Raw genomic sequence first — 27,424 nt, forward strand, 5'->3', positions numbered from 1 at the left:
AGTGAAGATAAACACTCTGCTTCCCAATTACCATCAATGCTAGGTAGTAAGAAGCCATATTAAAGGAATATTACCTCAGAAGTCACAGCCTACTTGACATGTGAAAAATTTTACCTCTGGTTCACATCACATCACTGAAACCTGCACATCTGGCCCCTGAGAGTAATGCTTATACTATAAAATGTGGAGGCACTGTACTGCATCTACACTGAACAAGATTATAATGTAAAAAGCAAGTGTATAATTAATAAAAAATAAAGTGATTTCTAAGTTAGTTGTAGAGGGTTAATAAGAGTATGATGCACTACATCTCAAAGTATCCTTTTATGAAAACAATGAAAGAATCTCCCTCAGCTTTATATTACAAGAAGGTAAACAACCAATTTATTTCTATATTTTGATAAACTGTGATTTCCTTGCTTTGGCTACCAGGAAGTTCAGAGTCACTATGGTTAATCCTTATAGTACCATACAGCAGAGATTTTGTATTGGCCTTACCCTCGGCTTCTTTTATTTTCCGGTCAAGATTTTGCTTTTACCCAGGTTTCCTCATGTATTTGGTTTTTATCCAGTAGCACAGTATGCATTTTGGTACCTGATCCCATTTATTTTAGAAACATCAGTTCAGTTCAGTCGCTCAGTCGTGTCTGACTCTTTGCAACCCCATGAATCACAGCATTCCAGGCCTCCCTGTCCATCACCAACTCCCGGAGTTCACCCAAACCCATGTCCATTGAGTCGGTGATGCCATCCAGCCATTTCATTCTCTGTCATCCCCTTCTCCTCCTGCCCCCAATCCCTCCCAGCATCAGAGTCTTTTCCAGTGAGTCAACTCGTCGCATGAGGTGGCCAAAGTATTGGAGTTTCAGCTTCAGCATCAGTCCTTCCAATGTACACCTAGAACTGATCTCCTTTAAAGTGGACTGGTTGGATCTCCTTGCAGTCCAAGGGACTCTCAGGTGCACAAATATGTTAAAAAAAAAATAGAGGGTTTATAAGCTCTTAAAAGGACGGGAAATGAACCTCAGGGTTGTTCTCAACTTATAACAGAAACTTAGTAAGTACCACCCAATTTGATCCCACAGGGATTCTTTCTTAAGAGACCCTACAAGAACATATTTGTTGTCGCATAATTTACACTTTATTTGTTAGATGGAGCTTTATGAAGGGACAGACAAACACAGGTACTACCTGTAGCACCGAAGCACCACTGTGGAGAAACTGAAGACCACTTTCAGCTGAGTCAATTCCACCAGTGGCCAGAATGGGAAATCCAGGCAAAGCACGAGCAATGGTGGTCACAGCTCTCAAAGCAATAGGTCTGATGGCTGTGCCTACAGAAAATAAAGGTAATCAATGGTTAGAATATTGACCACTTGAGCATATTGCCTTATAACACTACTGTGTGATGGCAGTGTTGTACTACACAAAATGCAATTTCATCTCTACTTAAGATATATGAGTATGCAAAATAGAAACATTGTTATGTTTCAAAGTATGTTAATTTATAAATGGATATATTCTTATTTTAAGAATAATTCTTAACTGCAGGAATGTTACGCAAGTGGATATAACAATGTGAACTCCTGCAAAAAATACATACATACTACAATTTGATATATAGTACCTTGTAAAAGATTGTATGGAACACTTAAGCATCTGTTTGAGAAAGAACAAGGAATGGCAGATTTTGTAAAAGAAAAAACAATCACATACAGTGCATAAATAGACATACAGCTCTGTTATGTTTCCACAAAGTATAAAGCAGCTGGTGTGAATCGAGATACTGCAAAAACAAGTAAGGTGCTGATGAACTTACAGATTCCATATTGCATTTTACATGTATTTTCCCAAATCTGATGAAACATAGTGAGCCTAATCTAATTTTTCATATGTTAGAAATTTTTAAACAAGGTAAAGAGAGTTTACTAGAATTCAGTAATTAGTGTATATTTGAATTTTATACATTATTTAACCAAACATTACTGATAAATTATTTGCTAAGAGTAATAAAAGCTGCAGGGATGGACAGAAGACATCATTTTTTAGGTCATATTTCATATGATTACACTTTATAAGGCTGCTTAGACTCTCACAGGTTATCACAATCAGGAGTACATTAATGTTCTCACAATATAACTATGTAATTTGATATTTCTGACGTATACTCATAAGTCAATGGTCCCTTAAAGGCATTTTCTGAAGTAAAAGTAGTTTCTTTTGTGCAAGGATATGGTTTTGCCTCAACCAGATCTCCACAAACAACCAAACAAGTGAAAGGTAAAACAAGTCTTTGTGGTGAGTACTCTGGCATCCTGTCCACCATCCCCAGCATCTTTACCAGTATTCTCAGTATGTATTTATTGGTGTTCCCGTTAAGGAAGCACAAAGAGTTTTCATTAAAATCAGTGGCTGGGCTTCCTTGGTCACTCAGTGGTAAAGAATCCGCCTGCCAATGCAGGAGACATGAGTTCTATCCTTGATCGAGGAGATCCCACAAGCCGAGAAGCAACTAAGCTTGTGTGCTGTAAATATTGAGCCTGTGCTCAACAGCCTAGGACCCATGACTTCTGAGCCCATGTGCTGCAATGAGAAGCCACTGCAATGGGAAGTCTGCACGCCAAAACTGCAGAGCAGCCTTTACTCACTGCAACTAGAGACAAGCCCTTACATCCATGAAGACCCAGCACAGCCAAGAGTAAGTAAGTAAACAGAAACAAATTTTTAAGAAAGCATAAAAATAATTTAAAAAATAAAATCAGTGGTTTTCTTTTCAACTTGTTCATTTCAGATGAAACTGAATTTATGTGTAATTAATGCTTTTGCATTCAACACCAAAATGTTTGTGGAAATGACTACTTGGTGCTCCCAAACCTAAGAATATCTTCCTCTGGGTATTAGCATTTTAGGCAAGAATATTCAATGCTGAAACTTCGGAATCCCATAACTGACATTTAAATACAAGGCAGTAAGTTAGGGCCATTTAGAAACTGAACATCAAGACCCAATTTATATTTTAAAATATTTAGCAGTGACTTCTTCTTAGTTTGAATGTTTTAATCATTGAAAAAGGCGAACACAGTGGACAGGAGGATGCATGGAAAGAATACACACACGCATACTTATAAAAACGTATCTTTAGCTATACTAAAAAGAAATTCAAGAGTAAAGGTTAGGGGAAAAGGATTTTTAGGGAATTTGTAACTTGAATCTTTTAGACAGACATATAGCTATCCTGGCAAAATATAACTGACATGTTCAATATATACTAAGTTGATGGCTCCTTTACACACATGTTACTTTGAAGCGATAAAGAAGTATTGGGATTCTTTTTTTTTCTTATTCAGTTGACCCTAGAGAGTAAAGGAAATTTGTGCTAAGCAGATAAATAATTTATTTCTAACTGCACTGTTAGAAGACTATCATTAACACTAAGGGGTAAAGTTTCAAAGTGGTACACAGGGATTTGGCCACATATTCCAATTGATATTAATGGACATCAAATGGCAAAATCCCAGAACACAGCTTTGAAAATTTAACCAGTTCCATTTAAAGGGCAACATTATTACACAGGTGTTAAAGAACATCAGCAAACCCTCAGTGGCATTTTAAAATGTTCAGTTAGGTCAATAAGATGTTTTCTACTTGATGTTTCCCTTCTTTTTCTAAATCTTTTCTAATTTACCTAATGAACATGAAAACCTTTCAAACTAATAAAGGTATCTTTTTTAAAATTAAGAGTAATTATGTTCTCTGAGGAAATGTGATCCAAAAATGAAGAAATGGATCCTTCTGTTGCTGGGTAATAGAAAATTCAGTTTTAATTTCCATTATAAATTCTATTTGATTGGTTTTCTTTATAACTTGATTTAAATGAAATATAATCTACCTGTTCTCAGCATTTTTTATGGGGAATAGGTTTTAAAAATGACTTTTATCTGCCATGAAAGGTTTTTGGAAGGAAACTGAAGGTACATAAAAAGATCTTTCAAATTGTTATACAGAATTTTTTTAGTTTTAAAACGACAGAAATGAGGAAATAATAGATTCAATATAAAAGTAAAACTTCTGGTCACATATATCAATACCACACAAGATTATACATATGTTAATTAAAATGCATAAAGATTTTCAGAATCATGACTATTGAAATATATTTCTTTTAAATTTTGGCACTGCTATGGTAATTAAAGATTTTAGATCAAAAACCAGGGAGGAAGAGGCCAGATTGAGAAGCTCAAGGAATTAAAAGTAGACTCCATCTTAAAGGAAACATCAAGGTTTAAACTTAAAAAATTGAAATCCTATTAACTTAAATTAACTAATAGGCAATGTGCAATTTAAATTAAGTCTTCAACTACATGGGATAACCAGATGGGCCTGATGGGGAATTCAGTTACATCAATTGTTTCCATTTCAAATGTGTGGGATGCACCAAGGAAAGTTAGCCATCTTGAATCCTCACATTTTGAAATAAGCTGCAGGTTCAAAGAAACAAATGTGAACCAGACCTGTGAGTTCCTACACTGATGCCAAGACATGTACCATTAAGAAAACTTTGCATTCATTTAAACATCATATATTTTATAATTACTATTAAAATAAATCCTAGAAAGAAGGGAATTTGAAGACGAACTAGTTACAATATCAAAGAAACAACAGGGTCAACTGCTTAGGTTAAAATTCTAGCTCCACTATTTACAAGCTGTGTAATCTTATGAAAATTTATTAATCTTTTAATCTATAAAAAATAAAATTTTAATAACTTCACAGAGCTGTTCTGAGGATTAATTATATATATATATATAAAGGGCTAGCTCATGATAAAGATTATATGTGTGTGCTAAGTCGCTTCAGTTGTGTCTGATTCTTTGCCACCTCATAGCCTGTAGCCTGCCAGGCTCCTCTGTCCACAGGATTCTCCAGGCTAGAATACCGAAGTGGGTTGCCATTTCCTCCTCCAGGGGATCTTCCTGACCCAAGTATCGAACCTGGGTCTCTGGTATTGCAGACTGATTGAGTCACCAGGGAGGTGCCAAATATTATACAGATGTTTGCTATTATAACCTGTACTACCCTAAAAGGACAATTGATTTCAGAGGGAGCCTTTATTTAGTTTACTTCGTGCCTTCTATGTTGTTGCTATGTGCTTAGTAATGCAACTTTTTTTTATTGTAGACAAAAGCATGATGCCTAGGATGATGAAACTTTATAACCTCTACTGCCTTAGGAGAACCATCTCCTGCTTCTTTTCCCCATCTCTAGCAGCTTTTATTGAGTGATATCATAATGCTGGTAGGAGTAACTGACTCCAAAGCTAAAACTCTCAAACACAGACATCCATATATTACTTTTTTTTTTGAGAATCAAAAGGTCCATACGTTAAATCAATATGCAAAATTTTTAATGACATCAGAACTTGAGTTTATTTGTGAGAAGTAGGCAGAACTTTATTTAGCATGACTAAATCCTTGAAAAGACTTTTTTAGTGGGCAAGATAGTGTGGAATACATGCTAATTTTGGATAACTGAAATTTTGAATAATTGAGTTTAATTCTGTTTGTTTTTGTCTTAATCATTTGACTTCTAGGATAGCTACTGTTACAGAATTAATTGTTAGAGCTAAGTCCACAATAAACTCCCTGATAATAGCTCTAGCTGGCAATAAAACAGAAATTGGGTTATAATACTCACTCGTGCTCACTGTGTATACAAAAAGAAAATGTAGTTTTAATTTGCTTACATTAATTAAAATATAATGAATTAAGTGGATAACAAATTCATTAGAAATTGAACTTTGACTGCCTAATTGTTAACAGTTTTAACATCACCCAGAAGAAAGAAAATAGTAGCAAATCAAGACTTTCAAGGATTTAAGAGTTGAGAGATTGATTTTTATAAAACACATAAACCAAGCACCAAAAATTCATATTTTAAAACATCTTTAAAATGTTAATGAACCTAATATACTGATAAATATGTAAAACACAACTAATTAAAAATACATCTCTATACACGGATTAAAGTCCCCTGAGAAAATTAGCATAATTCAACCAGAAACTGAAGTACTAGAAAGATCAGGGTTATAGCAAGAAATGTGAAATCTAAACAGGAGAAATGGGAGAGAGAAAACCAGTTGTTTTATATTGTTATTTCAGGTTTATTGAAAAACTAAAATTTTTCTTACGAAATGTTTTAATTTTTGTTAAATATTTCAAGAAAATTTCTCCCAGTCTTTATATCTTTATAATTGTTTATCTGCTTCATAACACATTCAATATGTTCATAGTCAATTCATATTCAATAATTTGGTACCTAGAATGTGCTAGACATTTTATTTAAAAGCAATAGAATTAATACTATTTACCAAAGAAGGGGACATTTACCTCTTCGGGTGCTTGCTCATGAAATGATTTCCAAATTCCCTGATACTTGACATGGAGACTGGGGCTTCATATACAGCATGTGTTTTAACCTTTGAGGTGCTGTGCAGGTAGATGCTATCATGTATGTGAAGAAAGGGTAGTTCAACCTGAATAAAACTTGTTTGATGTCACAGTGTAAAAGTTTAAAGATCAAGTCTCTGTGTGGAGTCCATACTTTTGAACTGATAACTGACAGTGCAGCAATTATGATGAGCACCTTCAGAAAGCCAGTACCAGTACCGCCTGTGGTCTAATGCTCAGACGGTTTTTAAAGTCCACCCAAGTAGGTGTAAGTCTTGACTCTCTTATTTTACACAATTCTGACTTTGAGCAAGCTCCTCAGCTTCCTAGAACATCAGTTTTTGGTATCTGTGAAACAGGAACATCAATAACAATAATATCATAGCAACTTGGGGACTATTACATGATACAGTTGGTGGAAATCATTCAGTCCAGTACCTGGTTTGTAGTATATAGAGGCTGATATTACTACTGAAGTCACAGAAAATTGATCAGAGAAATAAACATTCACTATAAACACGTGGGGTTAAACATTTAATACTTAAGGGGTGTTAGTTAATATTCCAGATAGTAAATTTGGAAATCCTAAGTAATTTCATTTCCAAAAAATATAGTTTAAGTCTATGATTGCAAATGAATTTATCTTTGTGATGAACTTTAATTAGATTTATAATGCAATTGCAATGTCTAAAGGTATATGTCTTATACTGAAACCCCATTTTGAGAAATATAATCCATTAGTGCAAAGATACAAAGTTACATGTACAAAGATGTTCCTTGAAATACTGTTTTATATAACAAAATAGTGAAAAACAACCTAAATAATCACTAGTAGTTGTGCCAGAAAATAAATTATAGCTCATTCATGTATGATGCTGCAGGAAACCTTTAAAAATTGACATGGAAATATCTTTAGGATACATAGTTATCTGTCAAATCACAAGTAGCAGAACAATATATAGGGTGTGGTTCCATTTTAGGTAAAGAAAAAATATGATTACACTTAGTATGTGGACATGTAAATGCATAGAATACTGTGTTTTAAACTGCTAATAATTATCTCTGGGGAAACCGGCTGAAGAAGAACTTTCAAGTTTGATATCTATACTTCCATATTATTTGTTTCTCTTAGATAAGAAAAGTGTTTATGATTCACTTCTGCAATGAAAAATGACTCTTTTTTTAATAATGCATCTAAAACAATACAGGAATAGGCATTTTCAGATTCTGTGCTGTGAAACTTTTATGTACAAGATGTGCAGTGCTTCTACTCTGTACATTCAGAAGAGCACTTTTGGTTCTATATCTAGTATTTTTTTTTTTTTTATATATCTAGTATTTTAAGTAAAATATTAACAGAATATATCCAAAACAGGGTGAGCAGAATGACTGTGATCTCTGTCCCTGTCTTTCTTTCACAGACACACACACATAATGAGATGGAACCAGAGATAGAAAAAGCATATAAATAGTTTTGTTTGGAATCAAAGGGTAAGCAAAATGAGTAAAGTTAGATTTCAGTAAAGCTAACTGTCAGTTTTATGAAGTAGTTTAGGCTACAGTTCTGTGTTCAGCAGAACACAAGAAAGCAAGAAAATGTATCACACTTATACCAATTAAGGATATTGAGTTATATTACTAAAGTATGCAATTTTAATTTTGCTGGAAAAGAGTCTGATGCTGGGTGGGATTGGGGATGGGAGGAGATGGGGACGACAGAGAATGAGTTGGCTGGATGGCATCACCGACTCGATGGACATGAGTTTGAGTGAACTCTGGGAGTTGGTGACGGACAGGGAGGCCTGGCATGCTGTGATTCATGGGGTCGCAAAGAGTCGGACATGACTGAGCGACTGAACTGAACTGAACTGAACTGAACAATATCTGCCAAAATAAATTCTATCCCCATAACTTAAAACTTGTACACATATATACATATATTATATGTAAATAGTTTATTATGTAAAGTTAATTCCACTATTTCAGCTACAATAAAATTAATTTTTAAATAAAAAATTTAAACAATAATATGTATATGTGTGGTGTATAAAATGGCTGAAAGTATTAATAATCTAATGGTTGTCTTCAAGTATTTAAGAGGTAATCATGATGAAAGATTCCATCTGTTTTTTCCCAAAAGATAACTAGAACCAATGGTTAAACACACACTTTTGGTTTTATTATTGTTATTTTTTTATCATTAATTAATATCATTAAAATTTGCCAATTGTAAATTCAGTGACAGAAGTAGCTACATTGGTATGCCCCATCACTTGACACTGAATGGGTATTTGGCAGGTAGCAGCCAGTAGAAAAGACCTCTGTACTATAGAAAATATTGGATTATATGATCTCTTCCAATTAAAAATTCCAGGATACTATGAACTTTGTTATGGTATTTTAAGGAGTAATTTTATAGGCTCTGTGGTTTGCCAATAGATACCAGTGATGAAGCTAACATATAAAAGGATTAATTATAAATGAAAGTCAAATTTTAACATTCAATGCATTCAATATGGTCTTCCCTGGTGGCTCAGATGGTAAAGCATCTGCCGGCAAAGTGGGAGACCTGGGTTCGATCTCTGGATTGGGAAGATCCCATGGAGAAGGATAAGTCAAATATACTTCAATAAACTTTTTTTTAAATAAGACTAAATTTTGTAACTAATAAAGAATTGTTGTCCACGTATGATAAAAGCAAGAATATGAGTATTATCTTAATTGTTGGCTAGGGTTTAGATAGAAACAATAGTAATTTATGACCTAGCTTGCCTAGGACAGTCCCAGTTTCTCACACCTATATTTATTTGTAATTACATGATGTAATTATAAATACCATCCTCTTTCACTCTAAAAGCACTAGTTTGGATTATAAATTATAGTGAAGTAGTATTTAGGGATTATAGCACAAAGATAATTTTGGAAGCAAATGAAATTTGATTTAGAAGAAAATCATAATCTATGAAAAAATTAGGAACTGACTACACTGTCCAAGACTCAAAGGATGGCATGAAGAGACACATTTCTTTGAATTTATTACTAGAAGGAAAAATATAGGGTATTTATATGTGATATCTGGGCATAATTATTCTATATGTTCTTTCTATTTTCAACCTGTAGGTGGCCACCACAAGCTACACTTATTAAACAACTCATTAGTAGCATTTTCAATACTGTCCTCTTCAGATAATTAGCAATTTATTTAAATAACCAATTTCTGTAGAAATAATTGCCATGAAATGCCCTGAACCTACTTTTTTATAAACTATAATAAAAGTGTTAAGATAATCCCTGACATTTGCAAATGCCATTAGTTCACCTTTCCTTTTGATAGTGCTATGGCATTATGCTTAAACAATTACCCGATAACACAGCGGTTTAATGAAACAGTACAGTAAGCACATTCTTCAATATGGTCAGCAAGGACATTCAGATTTAGAAAGAAATCCAGTATGCAGACATGTTAAAATTGAGTAAAGACACACAGACAAAAGAAAAAAAGATTACTGAAATAAGTACATTGCTGCTATTTCCAACTTGGTTTAGTTTTCATAGTAGATGCTACAATATATGTATTCTCTTTGGAAACAAGAATGGAAAGTTTTGTAAATTGGTTCATGCAATTGGCTGGTGTTAATTAAAATCATGTGAATCTATGAATATGCAAAATACACTCATCATATTATTTGTTCAGTAACCTCCACACAAGAGAAATAAGTAGAGAATTTTTCTTACTCTCATTTTTAAAATATTTAAGTATGTTTTTACTTACAAAATGATGCAAATTTTCAAAGCAGAGTTATCAAGAAAAACTATAAACTGCTTTTACATCTCAGCTGGTATTTAGCATTTAAAATGGAGCAGGGTTTGGATCTCAGCTTCTTCCTTGTTATTAAGCTCCCTATTCTAAGACCTACTGATAAGGGCTCATGGTGTGTTTCTGAGTCACCAGAGATAAAACTCTCTGAGACTGTCACAATTTTTAAGCTGTAGGCCTTCATATGATAAAACAGGACTAGAATTCAAAAACAATGGCCGTATCATTTTATAGCTAAAAAAAAAAATACTGCTGAGAGTCTACTGAACACCAGGTGCTCTACTAAGACTAGAGATTTCTTCAAGAAAATTAGAGATACCAAGCAAACATTTCATGCAAAAATGGGCTCAATAAAGGACAGAAATAATACGGGCCTAACAGAAGCAGAGGAGATTAAGAAGAGGTGACAAGAATGCACAGAAGAACTATACAAAAAAGATCTTCATGGCCCAGATAACCACGATGGTGTGATCACTCACCTAGATCAGATATCCTGGAGTCCAAAGTCAAGTGGGCTTTAGGAAACCACTATGAACAAAGCTAGTAGAGGTGATGGAATTCCAGCAGAACTACTTAAAATCCTAAAAGATGATGCTGTGAAAGTGCTGCACTCAATATGGCAGCAAATTTGGAAAACTCAGCTGTGGCCACAGGACTGAAAAGCCCAGTTTTCATTCCAATCACAAAGAAAGGCAACGCCAAAGAATGCTCAAACTACCACACAATTGCACTCATTCCACACTCTAGCAAAGTAATGCTCAAAATTCTCTTTTGTTGAAGTCTTCAATAGTATGTGAACTGAGAATTTCCAGATGTTCAAGCTGGATTTAGAAAAGCCAGAGGAACTAGAGATCAAATTGCCAACATCCGTTGGATCGTAGAAAAAGCAAGAGAGTTCCAGAAAATAACATCTATTTCTGCTTTATTGACTATGCCAAAGCCTTTGACTGTGTGGATCACAATAAACTGTGGAAAATTCTTCAAGAGATGGGAATATCAGACTACCTGACCTTCCTTTTGAGAAGTCTGTATGCAGGTCAGGAAGCAACAGTTAGAACTGGACATGGAACAACTGACTGGTTCCAAATCGGGAAAGGAGTATGTGAAGGCTGTATACTGTCACCCTGATTATTTAGCTTATATGCAGAATACATCATGCGAAATGCTGGGCTGGATGAAGCACAAGCTGGAATCAAGACTGCTGGGAGAAATATCAATAACCTCAGATATGCAGATGACACCACCCTTATGGCAGAAAGTAAAGGGGAACTAAAAAGCCTCTTGATGAAAGTGAAAGAGGAGAGTGAAAAAGTTGGCTTAAAACTCAACATTCAAAAAACTAAGATCATGGCATCAGGTGCCACCACTTCATGGCAAATAGATGGGAAACAATGGAAACAGTGACACTTTACTTTCTTGGGCTCCAAAAATGCTGCAGATGGTGACTACAACCATGAAATTAGAAGATGCTTGCTCCTTGGAAGAAAAGCTATGACCAACAGAGAGCATATTAGAAAGCAGACATTACTTTGCCAACAAAGGTTTGTCTAGTCAAAGCTATTGGAGAAGGCAATGGCAAGCCACTCCAGTACTGTTGCCTAGAAATCCCATGGATGGAGGAGCCTGGTAGGCTGCAGTCCGTGGGGTCGCTGGGGGTCGGACACGACTGAGCGACTTCACTTTCACTTTTCACTTTCCACTTTCACACATTGGAGAAGGAAATGGCAACCCACTCCAGTGTTCTTGCCTGGAGAATCCCAGGGACTGGGGAGCCTGGTGGGCTTCCATCTATGGGGTCACACAGAGTCGGACACGACTGAAGTGACTTAGCAGCAGCAGCAGCAGCAGTCAAAGCTATGGTTTTTCCAGTGGTCATGTACGGATATGAGAGCTGGACCATAAAGAAGGCTGAGTGATGAAGAATTGATGTTTTTGGACTGTGGTGTTGTAGAAGACTCTTGAGAATTCCTTGGACTGCAAGGAGATCCAACCAGTCCATCCTAAAGGAAATCAGTCCTGAATATTCATTGGACAGACTGATGCCGAAACTGAAGGTCCAATACGTTGGCCACCTAATGCAAAGAACTGAATCACTGGAAAAGACCCTGATGCTGGGAAAGACTGAAGGTAGGAGGAGAAGGGGACGACAGAGGATGAGATGGTTGGATGGCATCATGGGCTTGATGGACATGAGTTTGAGCAAGCTCCAGGAGTTGGTGATGGACAGGGAAGCCTGGTGTTGTGTAGTCCATGGGGTCGCAAAGAGTTGTACATGATTGAGCGACTGAACTAACCTGAACTACTAAGTTAGCTTAGATGGTAAAGAATCTGCCTGGAATGCAGGAGACCTGGGTTTGATCCCTGGATCGGGAAGATCCCCTTGAGAAGGGAATGGCAACTCACTCCAGTATTCTTGACCGGAGAATTCCATGGACAGAGGAGCCTGGCAGGCTATGGTCCATGGGTCACAAATTGTACCTAACTGAGGGACTAACATTTTCACTTTCACTACTAAGTTACTTACACTTTATTTCTATCGTCACAAGTTGTATATGCATTATTCCCCCTGTACAGATGAAGAAATTCAGGCTCAGAAAAGTTAAACAGCATATGTACATAAGAAAGACAGGGTCATGTAGTGAAGTAACACATTATAGCAATAAAACAATTAGTTCACAATGTGACCATAAAATACATTGATAGGTTTGAATTTGAGGGTTTCTCTTTATTTCCAGATTACCATATCCTTCTGTCTTTTTTGTTGAAGTACTTCTGGCAGTGCTATAAACCTATAAATACAATAAATTTACCAAAAATATAAATATATGACTATTTAAAAATACACATATTTCCTTGGTGAAGAGATTAGGAACCATGAGTTAGCAAATTTGGTGTATAACTATTTCTCATTTGATTTTACTTAAGGATGTTCAGGACAAATGTTATGAAACCACATAAAATTCTCACAGTTGATGTGTGTTCAAAAATGGTTATTTGAAGAAGAGAAAGAGGAAGTTTAAAATGATGGTAATGCTGATAACTAGAAGTAGGTTTTGCTCTTGGAGACCCAGGACAATTAAATATGAACATTTTTCTGAAGACATAAAAAATAACAAAAAGAGTTGTAACATTCGTTAGGATCATATTATCTCTTTCTTTGGAATGCCATACATTTTTTCCTCTCTGAAATTCTGTACTCAGTTTATACTGTGGGTGTTTCCATGGTCAGGGTGTCCATGGTTGCACCTGCTCTACTGTCAAAAATTTCCTTTGATTCTCATTCTTTTTATTTGACAATGAATTACCAGTGTAAATTTCTGTGCCCTATGATAAGGCTGCATTTCTCATAGCCTGATGAAACCCAGGTTGTACAGCAAGCACTGAGGTTTGTTCCCTTCTCTGGGGTGGACACCTCTCAAGATAATAGTGTACTTAAATTTTTTTATTGATGTACAGTTAATTTATAATAATATATTTATTTCAGGTGTACAGCACAATGATTCAGTATTTTCACAGACTATACTCCATTAAATGTTATCACAAAAGCATAGCTTAGTTTCCTGTGCTATACAATACATCCTTGTTGCTTACCTATTTTATACACAGTAGTTTGCATCTGTTAATCTCATTCTCCTATTTTGCCCTTTGCCCTTCCCCTCTCTTCATCAGAAACCACTAGCTTGTTTTTACATTGTGTCTGTTTTGCATATATTCATTTGTAATATATTTTAGATTCCACATATAAGTGATATACAGTATTTGTTTTTCTCTGACTTATTTCAATAAATAAAATATTCTCTATCTCTATCCACATTGCTGCAAATGGCAGGATTTCATTTTTTATGACTGAGTAGTAATCCATTGTGTATATCCCACCTTTTTATCCATTAGTCTATTGACGGACATTTGGGCTGCTTCCATATCTTGGCTGTTATAAATAGTGCTGCCATAAACACTGGATTCATGCATGTTTTTGAATTAGTGTTTTCATTTGCTTCAGATGTGTACCCAGGAGTGGAATTGCTAGATCATATGGTAGTCTTGTTTTTAGTTTTTTTGAAGGAACTCCACACTGTTTTCCATAGTAGCTGCACCAATTTACATTCCCACCAACAGGTACAAGGGTTCCCTTTTCTTCACATCATCTCCAACATTTGTTATCCATAGACTTTTTGATGACTGGTGTTCTGACATGTGTTTAAAGATAAGAATGTGGACAAGGTCATCTCCAGCTGGATCCTATCAGAACCCTCTGAGAACCAATGCTCCTGTAAACTGACTAGGCACTTTGGAAAGTAGGAGCTCTACTCACCAATATTTGCTCTATTGGTCAGTAATTAATCTCTCAACTAATTGACAGTAAAATTTCTTCCTACATTTCAATAGGGTAAAAAATGAGAAATCATTGTTAGTCAAAATTATTTCTTGTACCTAGTGTGAAGTCAGTCGCTAAAAGGCAGCAATAAAAGTATTTCCTCTCATTGAGCTTATGAAACTAAGTAGCTATAATGAAGACGGACAACACATGTTCACATCCTGATTATGTGAAGCAGACTGAAGAATTGCTGAAACTCAGAGAACAGGATGATCCAGGACGACTGAAGTAGTTCAGAAAGGCTTTATGAGAGATGCAGGATACCAGCTGGGCTCTTGAGAGACAAGTAGGTAGGTTTGGGGTTCAGAGGTAGGATATTTCAAATTCTGGCAAGGGCTGGGGACAAGGTGAACAAAATTGTAGTTACAGTAATGAACAATTCATGTTTCTGAGACTCTTGCATTAATAACAAAACTAAAGTATCCTCTCAGTTTGGGGAACCACATACAATGAGTTTGGGTTGCATGGGGGTGTTGCCTGGTGAGCAGAGGGCAACACCCCCACTCCTCCAGCTATTGTTATGAATTTCTATATGATACTTTATTTTAAAAACTGATTTTTAAAGTGCTGAGTTTGCATGAGAATTTTTGAATTCTTATTAATTTCAACCATGTCTGAAAAAAAGATATAATAAAATGAAAGAAGCCCAGATTTATCTCATTGTTAACAAAAAATATTTCTCCAAGGAAACTAAACAGAATATACAGTCTATGTAGTAGCTCAGATGGTAAAAGCATCTGCCTGTAATGCAGGAGACCCGGGTTTGATCCCTGGTTTGGGAAGACCCCTGGAGAAGGAAACGGCAACCTACTCCAGTATTCTTGCCTGGAGAATTTCATGGACAGAGGAGCCTGTGGGCTACAATCCATGCAGTCACAGAGTCAGACATGACTGAGCGACAAACACACATGTCTCTGGTTGTAGCCTTTATATAGATCACAAGGATCTTGGTAGTCTGATTTTAAAAGTAATAGGATTTTTAGGGGGAGGATAGAAGATGGCGGAGGAAGAGGACAGGGCAACCAATTTCTCCCCCGCAAATTCAGCAAAAGAACATTTGAACGCTGAGTAAATTCCACAAAACAACTTCTGAATGCTGGCAGAGGACATCAGGCACCCAGAAAAGCAGCCCATTGTCTTCGATAGTAGGTAGTAAAGAGTACAAAAGATAAAAAGGGAGACAAAAGAGGGAGGGACGGAGCTCTGTCCCAGGAAGGGAGGCTTAAAAAAAAAAAGAGAAGTTTCCAAACGCCTGGAAACAGTCACTGGCGAGTCTGTGGCCAGCCTTGGAACCTCAGAGGGCCACATAACAGGGAGAGAAAAGAAATACATAATTAAAACCCACAGACTAAGTGCCCAAAGGAAACTCTCAGCGGAGAAGCGGCACAACCGCCTGCACCCTCCACTAGCAAGCGGGGGCTGGGCAGGGAGGCACTGCCACAGCGCTTAAAGAAAGGACTGGGCCTGAACGCCCCGAGGGCAATCTGAGGGCATAAACGGGAGACAGCTAAGCAGATGGTGGGATAGCGACTGGCAGAAAGGCAAAAAGCCTGCAAAAAGGCGAAAAGCCTGCGAAAAGGCGAAAAGCCCCAACCTAAGACTCCTCCAGCCCCGCTCACAGAACAAAGGACTGAGCAGAGCGAGCCGGCTGCAATCAGCCCATCCTCCAGCCCCCACCGGGACTGGCAGGGGAGGGCAGCCAGCGCCGGAAGGGGCAGCGTGGCCCCAGAGAGGCTTCCCATACCAAGCTGCAGGCAGGCTTCCTTGCTAACCAAAATTTCTTGGGTTCGGGCAGGTCGATATCCACCCAAGAAGGTGCGCTGGTTGTACACCCAGAAAACTGAGCGGCAGGGACCAGGGAGGTGATAAGTCGCAGCAACCACGCTCGCCAGATGCCTGGTCACCTGAGCTGCTCAGACCAGGGAAGGCACAAAACGCAGGCCCAGCCAAGTCTGCGCCTTTGTGGAGTACCTGAGGGCCTGAACCTGAGCTGCTCAGACCTGGGAAGTGCATGCAACCCAGCACCGGCTGCAGACAGTTCCTGACAGAACAACCTAGAGCCTGAGCAGCATAAACAGGGAAAGCACACACGACGTGAGCAGGAGCAATCCCAGCGTAGCCGAGACACTGTGAGCACTCCCCACAGACGCCAGGGATATTTGCTAGCAGCGTCTCTCCCTCCCCACAGCACGTCTGAACAGGTGAACTTATTAAAATGTCCACCACCACCCCCATGTATCAGGGCAGGAATTAGACACGGAAGAGACTAGCAAAAAGAAGAGCTTAAACAGAAAGAACTGCCTTGGATGTGACATGGAGAAGTCTTGAGCCTACTGCAAGAATAAGACTGAAAACCAGAGGCAGCGGCTTAATTCCAAATCCTGAGAACACCAGAGATCTCCTGTTCCAGGGCACATTAACTGATAGGAGCTCATCAAATGCCTTCATACATACACTGAAACCATACACCACCCAAGATTCAACAAGTGTCAGAGAAAGACATACCATGCAAATTTGCCAGCAACACAGGAGAATAGCCCTGAACTTCAATATACAGGCTGCACAAAGCCACTCCAAACACACTGACATCTTAAACTCACTACTTTATTGCACTCCAGAGAGAAAAAATCCAGCTCCACCCACAAGAACACTGACACAAGCTTCCCTAACCAGGGATGCTTGACAAGCCACCTGTCCAACCCCACACACAGTGAGGAAACTACATAATTAAGAGAACTCCACCAACTGTCACAAGATGAAGGGCCACCCAAGCACAGCAATATAAGCAAGATGAAGAGGCAGAGAAATACCCAGCAAGTAAAGGAACAGGATAAATGCCCACCAACACAAACAAAAGAGGAAGATATAGGGAAAATACCTGACAAAGAATTTTGAATTTAATAGTGAAAATGATTCAAAATCTGGAAAGCAAAATGGAGTTACAGATAAATAACTTGGAGAAAAGGATTGAGAAGATGCGAGAAAGTTTTAATAAGGATTTAGAGGAAATAAAAAAGAGTGAATATACAATGAATAATGCAATAGATGAGATCAGAAACACTCTGGAGGGAACAAACAGTAGAATAATGGAGGCAGAAGACAGGATAAGCGAGCTAGAAGATAGAATTGTAGAAATAAATGAAACAGAGAGGGAAAAAGAAAAACAAATTAAAAGAAATGAGGACAATATTAGAGACCTCTGGGACAATGTTAAACGCCCCAACATTCGAATTATAGGAGTCCCACAAGAAGACAAAAAGAAAGACCATGAGAGAATACTTGAGGAAATAATAGTTGAAAACTTCCCTAAAATGGGGAAGGAAATAATCACCCAAGTCCAAGAAACCCAGAGGGTTCCTAACAGGATAAAACCAAGGCGAAATACTCCAAGACACATATTAATCAAATTAACAAAGATCAAACACAAAGAACAAATATAAAAGCAGCAAGGGAAAAACAGCAAATAACACACAAGGGGATTCCCATAAGGATAACAGCTGATCTTTCAACAGAAACTCTTCAGGCCAGGAGGGAATGGCAAGACATACTTAAAGTGATGAAAGAAAGTAACCTACAGCCCAGATTACTGTACCCAGCAAGGATCTCATTCAAATATGAGGGAGAAATCAAAAGCTTTACAGACAAGCAAAAGCTGAGAGAATTCAGCATCACCAAACCAGCTCTCCAACAAATACTAAAGGACCTTCTCTAGATAGGAAACACAGAAAGAGTGTATTAACTCGAACCCAAAGCAATAAAGAAAATGGCAATGGGATCATACTTATCAATAATCACCTTAAATGTAAATGGGTTGAATGCCCCAACCAAAAGACAAAGGCAGGCTGAATGGATACAAAAACAAGACCCCCATATATGTTGTCTACAAGAGACCCACCTCAAAACAAGGGACACATACAGGCTGAAAGTGAAGGGCTGGAAAAGGATATTCCATGCAAACAGAGACTAAAGGAAAGCAGGAATAGCAATACTCATATCAGATAAAATAGACTTTAAAACAAAGTCTGTGGAAAGAGACAAAGAAGGAAACTATATAATGATCAAAGGATCAATTCAAGAAGAAGATATAACAATTACAAATATTTATGCACCCAACATAGGAGCACTGAAATATGTAAGACAATTGCTAACAAGTATGAAAGGGGAAATTAACACCACCATAATAATAGTGGGAGACTTTAATACCCCACTCACACCTATGGATAGATCAACTAAACAGAAAATTAACAAGGAAACACAAACTTTAAATGATACAATAGATCAGTTAGACCTAATAGATCTCTATAGGACATTTCACCCCAAAACAATGAATTTCACCTTTTTCTCAAGCGCACATGGAACCTTTTCCAGGATAGATCACATTCTGGGCCATAAATCTACCCTTGCTAAATTCAAAAAAATTGAGATCATTCCAAGCATCTTTTCTGACCACAATGCAGTAAGATTAGATCTCAATTACAGGAGAAAAACTATTAAAAATGCCAACATATGGAGGCTGAACAACACGCTGCTGAATAATGAACAAATCATAGAATAAATCAAAAAAGAAATCAAAATATGCATAGAAATGAATGAAAACACAACAACCCAAAACCTCTGGGACACTGCAAAAGCAGTGGTGAGAGCTGGACTGTGAAAAAAGCCGAAGATTGATGCTTTTGAACTGTGGTGCTGGAGAAGACTCTTGAGAGTCCCTTGGACTGCAAGGAGATCCAACCAGTCCATTCTAAAGGAGATCAATCCTGGGTGTTCATTGGAAGGACTGATGCTAAAGCTGAAACTCCAATACTCTGGCCACCTCATGCGACGAGTTGACTCACTGGAAAAGACTCTGATGCTGGGAAGGATTGGGGGCGGGAGGAGAAAGGGACGACAGAGAATGAGATAGCTGGATGGCATCACCGACTCAATGGACATGAGTTTGAGTGAACTCCGGGAGTTGGTGATGGACAGGGAGGCCTGGCGTGCTGTGATTCATGGGGTCACAAAGAGTCAGACACGACTGAGCGACAGAACTGAACTGAACTGAACTGAAGGGGAAGATTCATAGCTATATAGGCACACCTCAAGAAACAAGAAAAAAGTCAACTAAATAATTTAACTCTACATCTCAAGAAACTAGAAAAGGAAGAAATGAAGAATCCCAGGGTAAGTAGAAAGAAAGAAATCTTAAAAATTAGGGCAGAAATAAATGCAAAAGAAACAAAAGAGACCATAGCAAAAATCAACAAAGCCAAAAGCTGGTTCTTTGAGAAGGTAAATAAAATTGACAAACCACTAGCCAGATTCATCAAGAAACAAAGGGAGAAGAACCAAATCAATAAAATTAGAAATGAAATGGAGAGATCACAACCGACAACACAGAAATACAAAGGATTATTAGAGAATACTATCAAAAATTATATGGCAATAAAATGGATAACGTGGAAGAAATGGACAAATTCTTAGAAAAGTACAACTTTCCAAAACTGAACCAGGAAGAAATAGAAAATCTTTACAGACCTATCACAAGCATGGATAGATGATGTAATCAGAAATCTTCCAGCAAACAAAAGCCCAGGTCCAGACGGCTTCACAGTTGAATTCTTCCAAAAATTTAGAGAAGAGCTAACACCTATTCTACTCAAACTCTTCCAGAAAATTGCTGAGGTAGGTAAACTTCCTAACTCATTCTATGAGGCCACCATCACCCTAATCCCAAAACCTGGTAAAGACCCCACAAAAAAAGAAAACTACAGGCCAATATCACTGATGATCATAGATGCAAAAATCCTTAACAAAATTCTAGCAATCAGAATCCAACAACACATTAAGAAGATCATACATCATGACCAAGTGGGCTTTATCCCAGGAATGCAAGGATTCTTCAATATCTACAAATCAATCAATGTAATACAATACATTAACAAACTGAAAAATTAAAATCATATGATTATCTCAATAGATGCAGAGAAAACCTTCGAAAAAATTCAACATCCATTTATGATAAAAACCCTGCAGAAGATGGGAATAGAAGGGACATACCTCAACATAATAAAAGCTATATATGACAAATCCACAGCAAACATTATCCTCAATGGTGAAAAACTGAAAGCATTTCCCCTAAAGTCAGGAACAAGACAAGGGTGCCCACTCTCACCACTACTATTCAACATAGTTCTGGAAGTTTTGGCTACAGCAATCAGAGCAGAAAAAGACATAAAAGGAATCCAAATTGGAAAAGAAGAAGTAAAACTTTCACTGTTCGCTGATGACATGATCCTCTACACAGAAAACCCTAAAGACTCTACCAGAAAACTACTAGAGCTAATCAATGAATACAGTAACATTGCAGGATATAAAATCAACACACAGAAATCCCTTTCATTCCTATACACTAATAACGAGAAAATAGAAAGAGAAATTAAGGAAACAATACCATTCACTGTTGCAACGAAAAGAATTAAATATTTAGGAATACATCTACCTAAGGAAACAAAAGACCTGTACATAGAAAACTATAAAGTACTGCTGAAAGTAATCAAAGAGGACATTGATAGATGGAGAAATATACTGTGCTCATAGATTGGAAGAATAAATATTGTGAAAATGAGTATATTACCCAAAGTAATTTATATATTCAATGCAATCCCTATCAAGCTACCAATGATATTCTTCACAGAGTTAGAACAAATAATCTCACAATTTGTATGGAAATAAAAAAAACCTCGAATAGCCAAAGCAATATTGAGGAAGAAGAATGGAACTGGGGGAATCAACCTGCCGGACTTCAGGCTCTACTACAAAGCCACAGTCATCAAGACAGTATGGTGCTGGCATAAAGACAGAAATATAGATCAATGGAACAAAACAGAAAGCCCAGAGATAAATCCACACACCTATGGACACCTTATCTTTGACAAAGGAGGCAAGAATATAAAATGGAGAAAAGACAGTCTTTTTAACAAGTGGTGCTGGGAAAACTGGTTAGCCACTTGTAAAAGAATGAAACTAGAACACTTCCTAATACCATATACAAAAATAAATTCAAAACGGATTAAAGATCTTAATGTAAGACCAGAAACTATAAAACTCCTAGAGGAGAACGTAGGCAAAACACTCTCCGACATACATCACAGCAGGATCCTCCATGTCCCACCTCCCGGAATATTGGAAATAAAAGCAAAACTAAACAAATGGGACCTAATTAAAATTAAAAGCTTCTGCACAGCAAAGGAAACTATAAGCAAGGTAAAAAGACAGCCTTCAGAATGGGAGAAAATAATAGCAAATGAAACAACTGACAAAGAATTAATCTCCAAAATATACAAGCAGCTCCTTTAGCTCAATTCCAGAAAAATAAACGACCAAATCAAAAAATAGGCCAAAGAACTAAACAGACATTTCCCCAAAGAAGACACACAGATGGCTAACAAACACATGAAAAAATGATCAACATCCCTCATAATCAGAGAAATGCAAATCAAAACCACAATGAGATACCATTTCACACCAGTCAGAATGGCTGCTATCGAAAAGTCTACATGCAATAAATGCTGGAGAGGGTGTGGAAAAATGGGAACCCTCTTACACTGTTGGTGGGAATGCAAACTAGTACAACCACTATGGAGAACAGTGTGGAGATTCCTTAAAAAACTGGAAATAGAACTACCATATGATCCAGCAATTGCACTCCTGGGCATACACATAGAAGAAACCAAAATTGAAAGAAACACATGTACTCCAATGTTCACTGCAGCACTGTTTATAATAGCCAGGACATGGAAGCAACCTAGATGTCCATCTGCAGACGAATGGATAAGAAAGCTTTGGTACATATACACAATGGAGTATTATTTAGCCATTAGAAAGAATACTTTTGAATCAGTTCTAATGAGGAGGATGAAACTGGAGCCTATTATACAGAGTGAAGTAAGCCAGAAAGAAAAACACCAATACAGTATACTAACACATATATATGGAATTTAGAAAGATGATAACGATAACCCTGTATACCAGACAGTGAAAGAGACACAGGTGTATAGAACAGTCTTTTGGACTCTATGGGAGAGGGCGAGGGTGGGATGATTTGGGAGAATGGCATTGAAACATGTATATTATCATACGTGAAATGAATCACCAGTCCAGGTTCGATGCATGAGACAGGATGCTTGGGGCTGGTGCACTGGGATGACCCAGAGGAATGGGATGGGGAGGGAGGTGCGAGGGGGGTTCAAGATGGGGAACACATGTACACCCGGGGCAGATTCATGTCAATGTATGGCAACACCAACTAATACAATATTGTAAAGTAATTAGCCTCCAATAAAAAAAATTTAAAAAAGCAACAAAAAAAAGTAATAGGAGTTTTATCCATCAGAAGGGACAAAAGTTGGAATTAAAATAATGTTTCCTCTTTTTACAACTTAGGAAGCTCGTGTAATGGAAGAGTGTACAAGTTCCACTCCATTCAATAATTGTTACTAGTATCATACATTTTCATTTTCATAAATGCATTTATAGTCTTAAAAAACATCATAAATATTTCATCAGTCTGCAGCAAGCATTAAAACAGAGCACACGATCAAGCAATTAGGAAAGGGAAAATAATTTAAGATTACATTTCTTTACAAGAACTGCTCTTGCACTCTGTTAGATCGTGGGTATACTCTGGAAACTTCCTCCGTACCAGAGGGCAACCGGGGGCTTAAACCGGTCATCCAGCCTCAACGTGTGTTTATCCATGTGTCCCCTGATATTTTAGTGCCTTGAACTGTAAGCAAGGATGCTCCTCAGGCAAGTGAGCAGTTAGAAACCAGCAGCTATTTGGACAAACCATATACTGGGAAGAAACATCTAATGGACATAAATAGAACCATGTAAGAATCAAATAAGATAATCTATGGAAAGCAGGTGGCTCTGTGACAAGCACATATGAAGTGCTTAGTAAGCAGTACCATCACAACAGATTTTTAAAACAATATACAGTAAGGACGCTGTGAACAACTTTAGGCAAAATATTAACCAACTGCAATGAAATGGACAAATTCCAAGAAAACCACATCTAAGCAAAAATAACAACAAAAACCAGAAAATAAAAATAAAAAACAACCTCATAACTATCACAGAAATTGAATTAGTAGTAATAATAATAATAAAACAATTGTACCAAGCAAACTATAGGCCCAGATGGCTTCATTGGTAAATTCTACCAAACTTAAGGGGTTCCCTGGTGGCTCAGAGGTTAAAGTGCCTGCCTGCAATACAGGAGACCTGGGTTTGATCCCTGGGTCAGGAAGATCCCCTGGAGAAGGAAATGGCAACCCACTCCAATATTCTTGCCTGGATAATCCCATGGATGGAGGAGGCTAGTGGGCTACAGTACACGGGGTCCCAAAGAGTTGGACACGACTGATCGACTTACTTCACTTTTCTTTCTTAAGGAAAAAAGAATATCAACCTTATGGAAAAAAGAATATCAACCTTATGGAAATATTTGCAGAAGACAGAATAAGAAGGAACAGTTCTCACCTCATTTTATGATGCCAGCATAATTCTGATACCAAAATCCAACAAATATACTAAAAGAAAATAAAGTTGTAGGCCGATATTCTTCATTAATATAGACTCAAATGTCTTTAATAAACTTCCAGCAAACTGTCTTTGAAGAAGCTGATAAGTTAATTCTAAAATTTATATAAAAATACAAACTATCTAGAATAACCAAAACAATTATGAAAAATAAAACACAATTCAAGGATGCTATTTCACTTCAGGGCTTGCATAAATATCCAGTATCATGATAACAGTATAAAAATATAGACCAGGATGGAATCCAAAAATAGTCACCACTATAAAGTCAACTGATTTTTGACCAAGTCACTAAGTTAGTTCAGTGGGGGAAAGAAAAATTATTCTAACCAATAGTGCAGAACAACTGGATATTTGTAAAAAAAAGGGGATAAAAAACCCTTAGTTGCTCTCTTACTGCATACAAAAAATTTTTAAAGATTCAGAATGAATTAAAGGCCTAACTGTAAAACTTGAAGCTACAACATTTTTAGGAAAACAAACAAAAAACTATAGGACAGTATCTCTATAACCTAGAGTTAAGCAAGATATTTTTGGAAAGAATATTAAAACAAGTTACTAAATTATAAAATATTGATATACTAGATTTTATAAAAAAATCAGTAAAGAAGCCAAAGTCTATAAAAATTATTATATTCACACACATAAATTTAAAAAAGAACTTATATCTAAAGTGTATAAAGAGTTCCTATAAAACAATAATTACAAGATGAGTAATAACTAAAATAAGCAAAACTTGATCACTTTTTTTTAAAAGACATATAAATGGACAATGAGTATATGGAAAGCTACTCCATGTTAGAAAAATACAAATCAAAACCTACATGAGCCTCCACGTCACACTTATTAGAAAACAGGTACTAATCAAGAAGACTGATAACACCAAACATTGACAAGAGTGTGGAACAAGTAGAACTCTCACATACTGCTAACTGGAGTACAAAATGAGAAAATCACTTTGGATAATTGTTTGAAAATCTCTTTAAAAATTAAACATATCTCTATCCTATGACTCAGCAATTTCACTCCTAAACTTTTGCCCAGGAGAAATGAAAATAAGACTACAAACGTGTACGTACAAGAATGTTTATAATAGCCCCAAACTGGAAACCACCCAAATGTCCATCAACAGGAGAATGGATAAACAAATTATGGTCAATTAATTTAGTGAAAATTGTCAGCAATAAAAAGGACTTGCCCACTGGTACCTACAACAACATAGATGGGTATGAAAAATATGATAGTTGAGTAAATGAACCTCAAAAGTACACACACACACACAGAAACACAGAGTGGTAGGGGTGTGAGGAAGAGGGAGACAGAGAAAATGAATCAACTGTTTCATTTATATGAAGTTTAAGAATAGTTAAATATATATATATATATGGAGGAACTGACTGTCAAGCAGTACCAAGAGAATTTTCAGGTATGAGAGAAATATATTCTATTCTATTTCAAACTGTAGTTACTCCATGCATGCTCAGTCGCTCAGTAGTGTCGGACGCTTTGTGACCCCATGGACTGTATCCCGCCAAACTTCTCTATCCATGGTATTTTCTAAGGAGGAATACTGAATTGGGTTGCAATTACCTCATCCAGGGGATCTTCCTGACCCAGGGATTGAATATGTGTCTCCTGAACTGGCAGGTGGTAAAGAATTCTTTACCACTGAACCACCTGAGTCCCTGCAGTTACTACAAATGTAGACAGTAGTCAATGTAATTTAGCTGAACACTTAACATTTGTGCACTGTATCCTATATAAAATACACTTCATACAAAAAATAACAAATATGTAAATATATATAAGAGGTAGCAAAAATGTCCATCTTAAAAGTAAGCATCTCCCAGCTGGATCCACGTCTAAGAAATTTTAGATGGTTAGATCACTCAAAGACTTCATTTTACAAAACATGAGTGCATACTTTCCATTAGTGGGAAGGAACTACATCTGAGAGAAAATGAATCTTACATTTTAAAAGTTCAGTTCTGTTCAGTCGCTCAGTCGTGTCCGACTCTCCGCGACCCCATGAATCACAGCACGCCAGGCCTCCCTGTCCATCACCAACTCCCGGAGTACACTCAAACTCATGTCCACAGAGTTGGTGATGCCATCCAGCCATCTCATTCCTCGTCGTCCCCTTCTCCTCCCGCCCCCAACCTTTCCCAGCATCAGAGTCTTTTCCAGTGAGTCAACTCGTCGCATGAGGTGGCCAAAGTATTGCAGTTTCAGCTTTAGCATCAGTCCCTCCAATGATATCCAGGACTGATCTCCTTTAGAATGGACTGGTTGGATCTCCTTGCAGTATAAGGGACTCTCAAGAGTCTTCTCCAACACCACAGTTCAAAAGCATCGATTCTTTGGCGATCAGCTTTCTTCACAGTCCAACTCTCACATCCATACATGACCACGGGAAAAACCATTGCCTTGACTAGACGGACCTTGGTTGGCAAAGTAATGTCTCTGCTTTTTAATATACTATCAAGGTTGGTCATAACTTTCCTTCCAAGGAGCAAGCGTCTTTTAATTTCATGGCTGCAATCAGCATCTGCAGTGATTTTGGAGCCCAAAAAAATAAAGTCTGACACTGTTTCCACTGTTTTTCCATCTATTTCCCATGAAGTGATGGGACCAGATGCCATGATCTTTGTTTTCTGAATGTTGAGCTTCAAGCCAACCTTTTCACTCTCCTCTTTCACTTTCATCAAGAGGCTTTTGAGTTCCTCTTCACTTTCTGCCATAAGGGTAGTGTCATCTGCATATCTGAGGTTATTGATATTTCTCCCAGCAATCTTGATTCCAGCCTGTGCTTCTTCCAGCCGAGCGTTCCTCATGATGTACTCTGCATATAAGTTAAATAAGCAAGGTGACAATATACAACCTTGACGTACACCTTTTCCTATTTGGAACCAGTCTGTTGTTCCATGTCCAGTTCTACATTTTTTTACATTTTAAAAGTAAATAGGACTAAAGATCATATCCGCAGTACATCATGACAGAGAAATATGGAGAACAAGATGACCCATCAGAAGTAATTTTATGATGTTTTTGGCCTCTTCAATGCTTGTAATCTTCATAAAATATTCCTGAAAGCAACGCTTTTAAAGATGCCATATACTTCCTATGTAAGCATGTACATGAACAAATACACACCATCAGTGATGTTACTGACTGTTAAGAATAAAGATGAATGGAGTA

At 37.2% G+C, this 27,424-nt stretch overlaps 1 protein-coding gene across 1 annotated transcript in view; it reads right to left on the reverse strand.

Moving 5' to 3' along the window:
* Positions 1-27,424, reverse strand: part of DPYD (dihydropyrimidine dehydrogenase) — a 955,731-nt gene that overhangs the window by 171,141 nt on the left and 757,166 nt on the right. The window contains exon 19 of the mRNA XM_055402118.2: positions 1,192-1,334. Coding sequence (XP_055258093.2) covers positions 1,192-1,334 — 143 coding nt within the window. The remainder of the gene's footprint in view (positions 1-1,191; positions 1,335-27,424) is intronic.

Source organism: Moschus berezovskii, chromosome 4, assembly GCF_049115385.1.
Source record: "Moschus berezovskii isolate FMDL1 chromosome 4, NW_MosBer_1.0, whole genome shotgun sequence".
Taxonomy (NCBI): Eukaryota; Metazoa; Chordata; class Mammalia; order Artiodactyla; family Moschidae; genus Moschus; species Moschus berezovskii.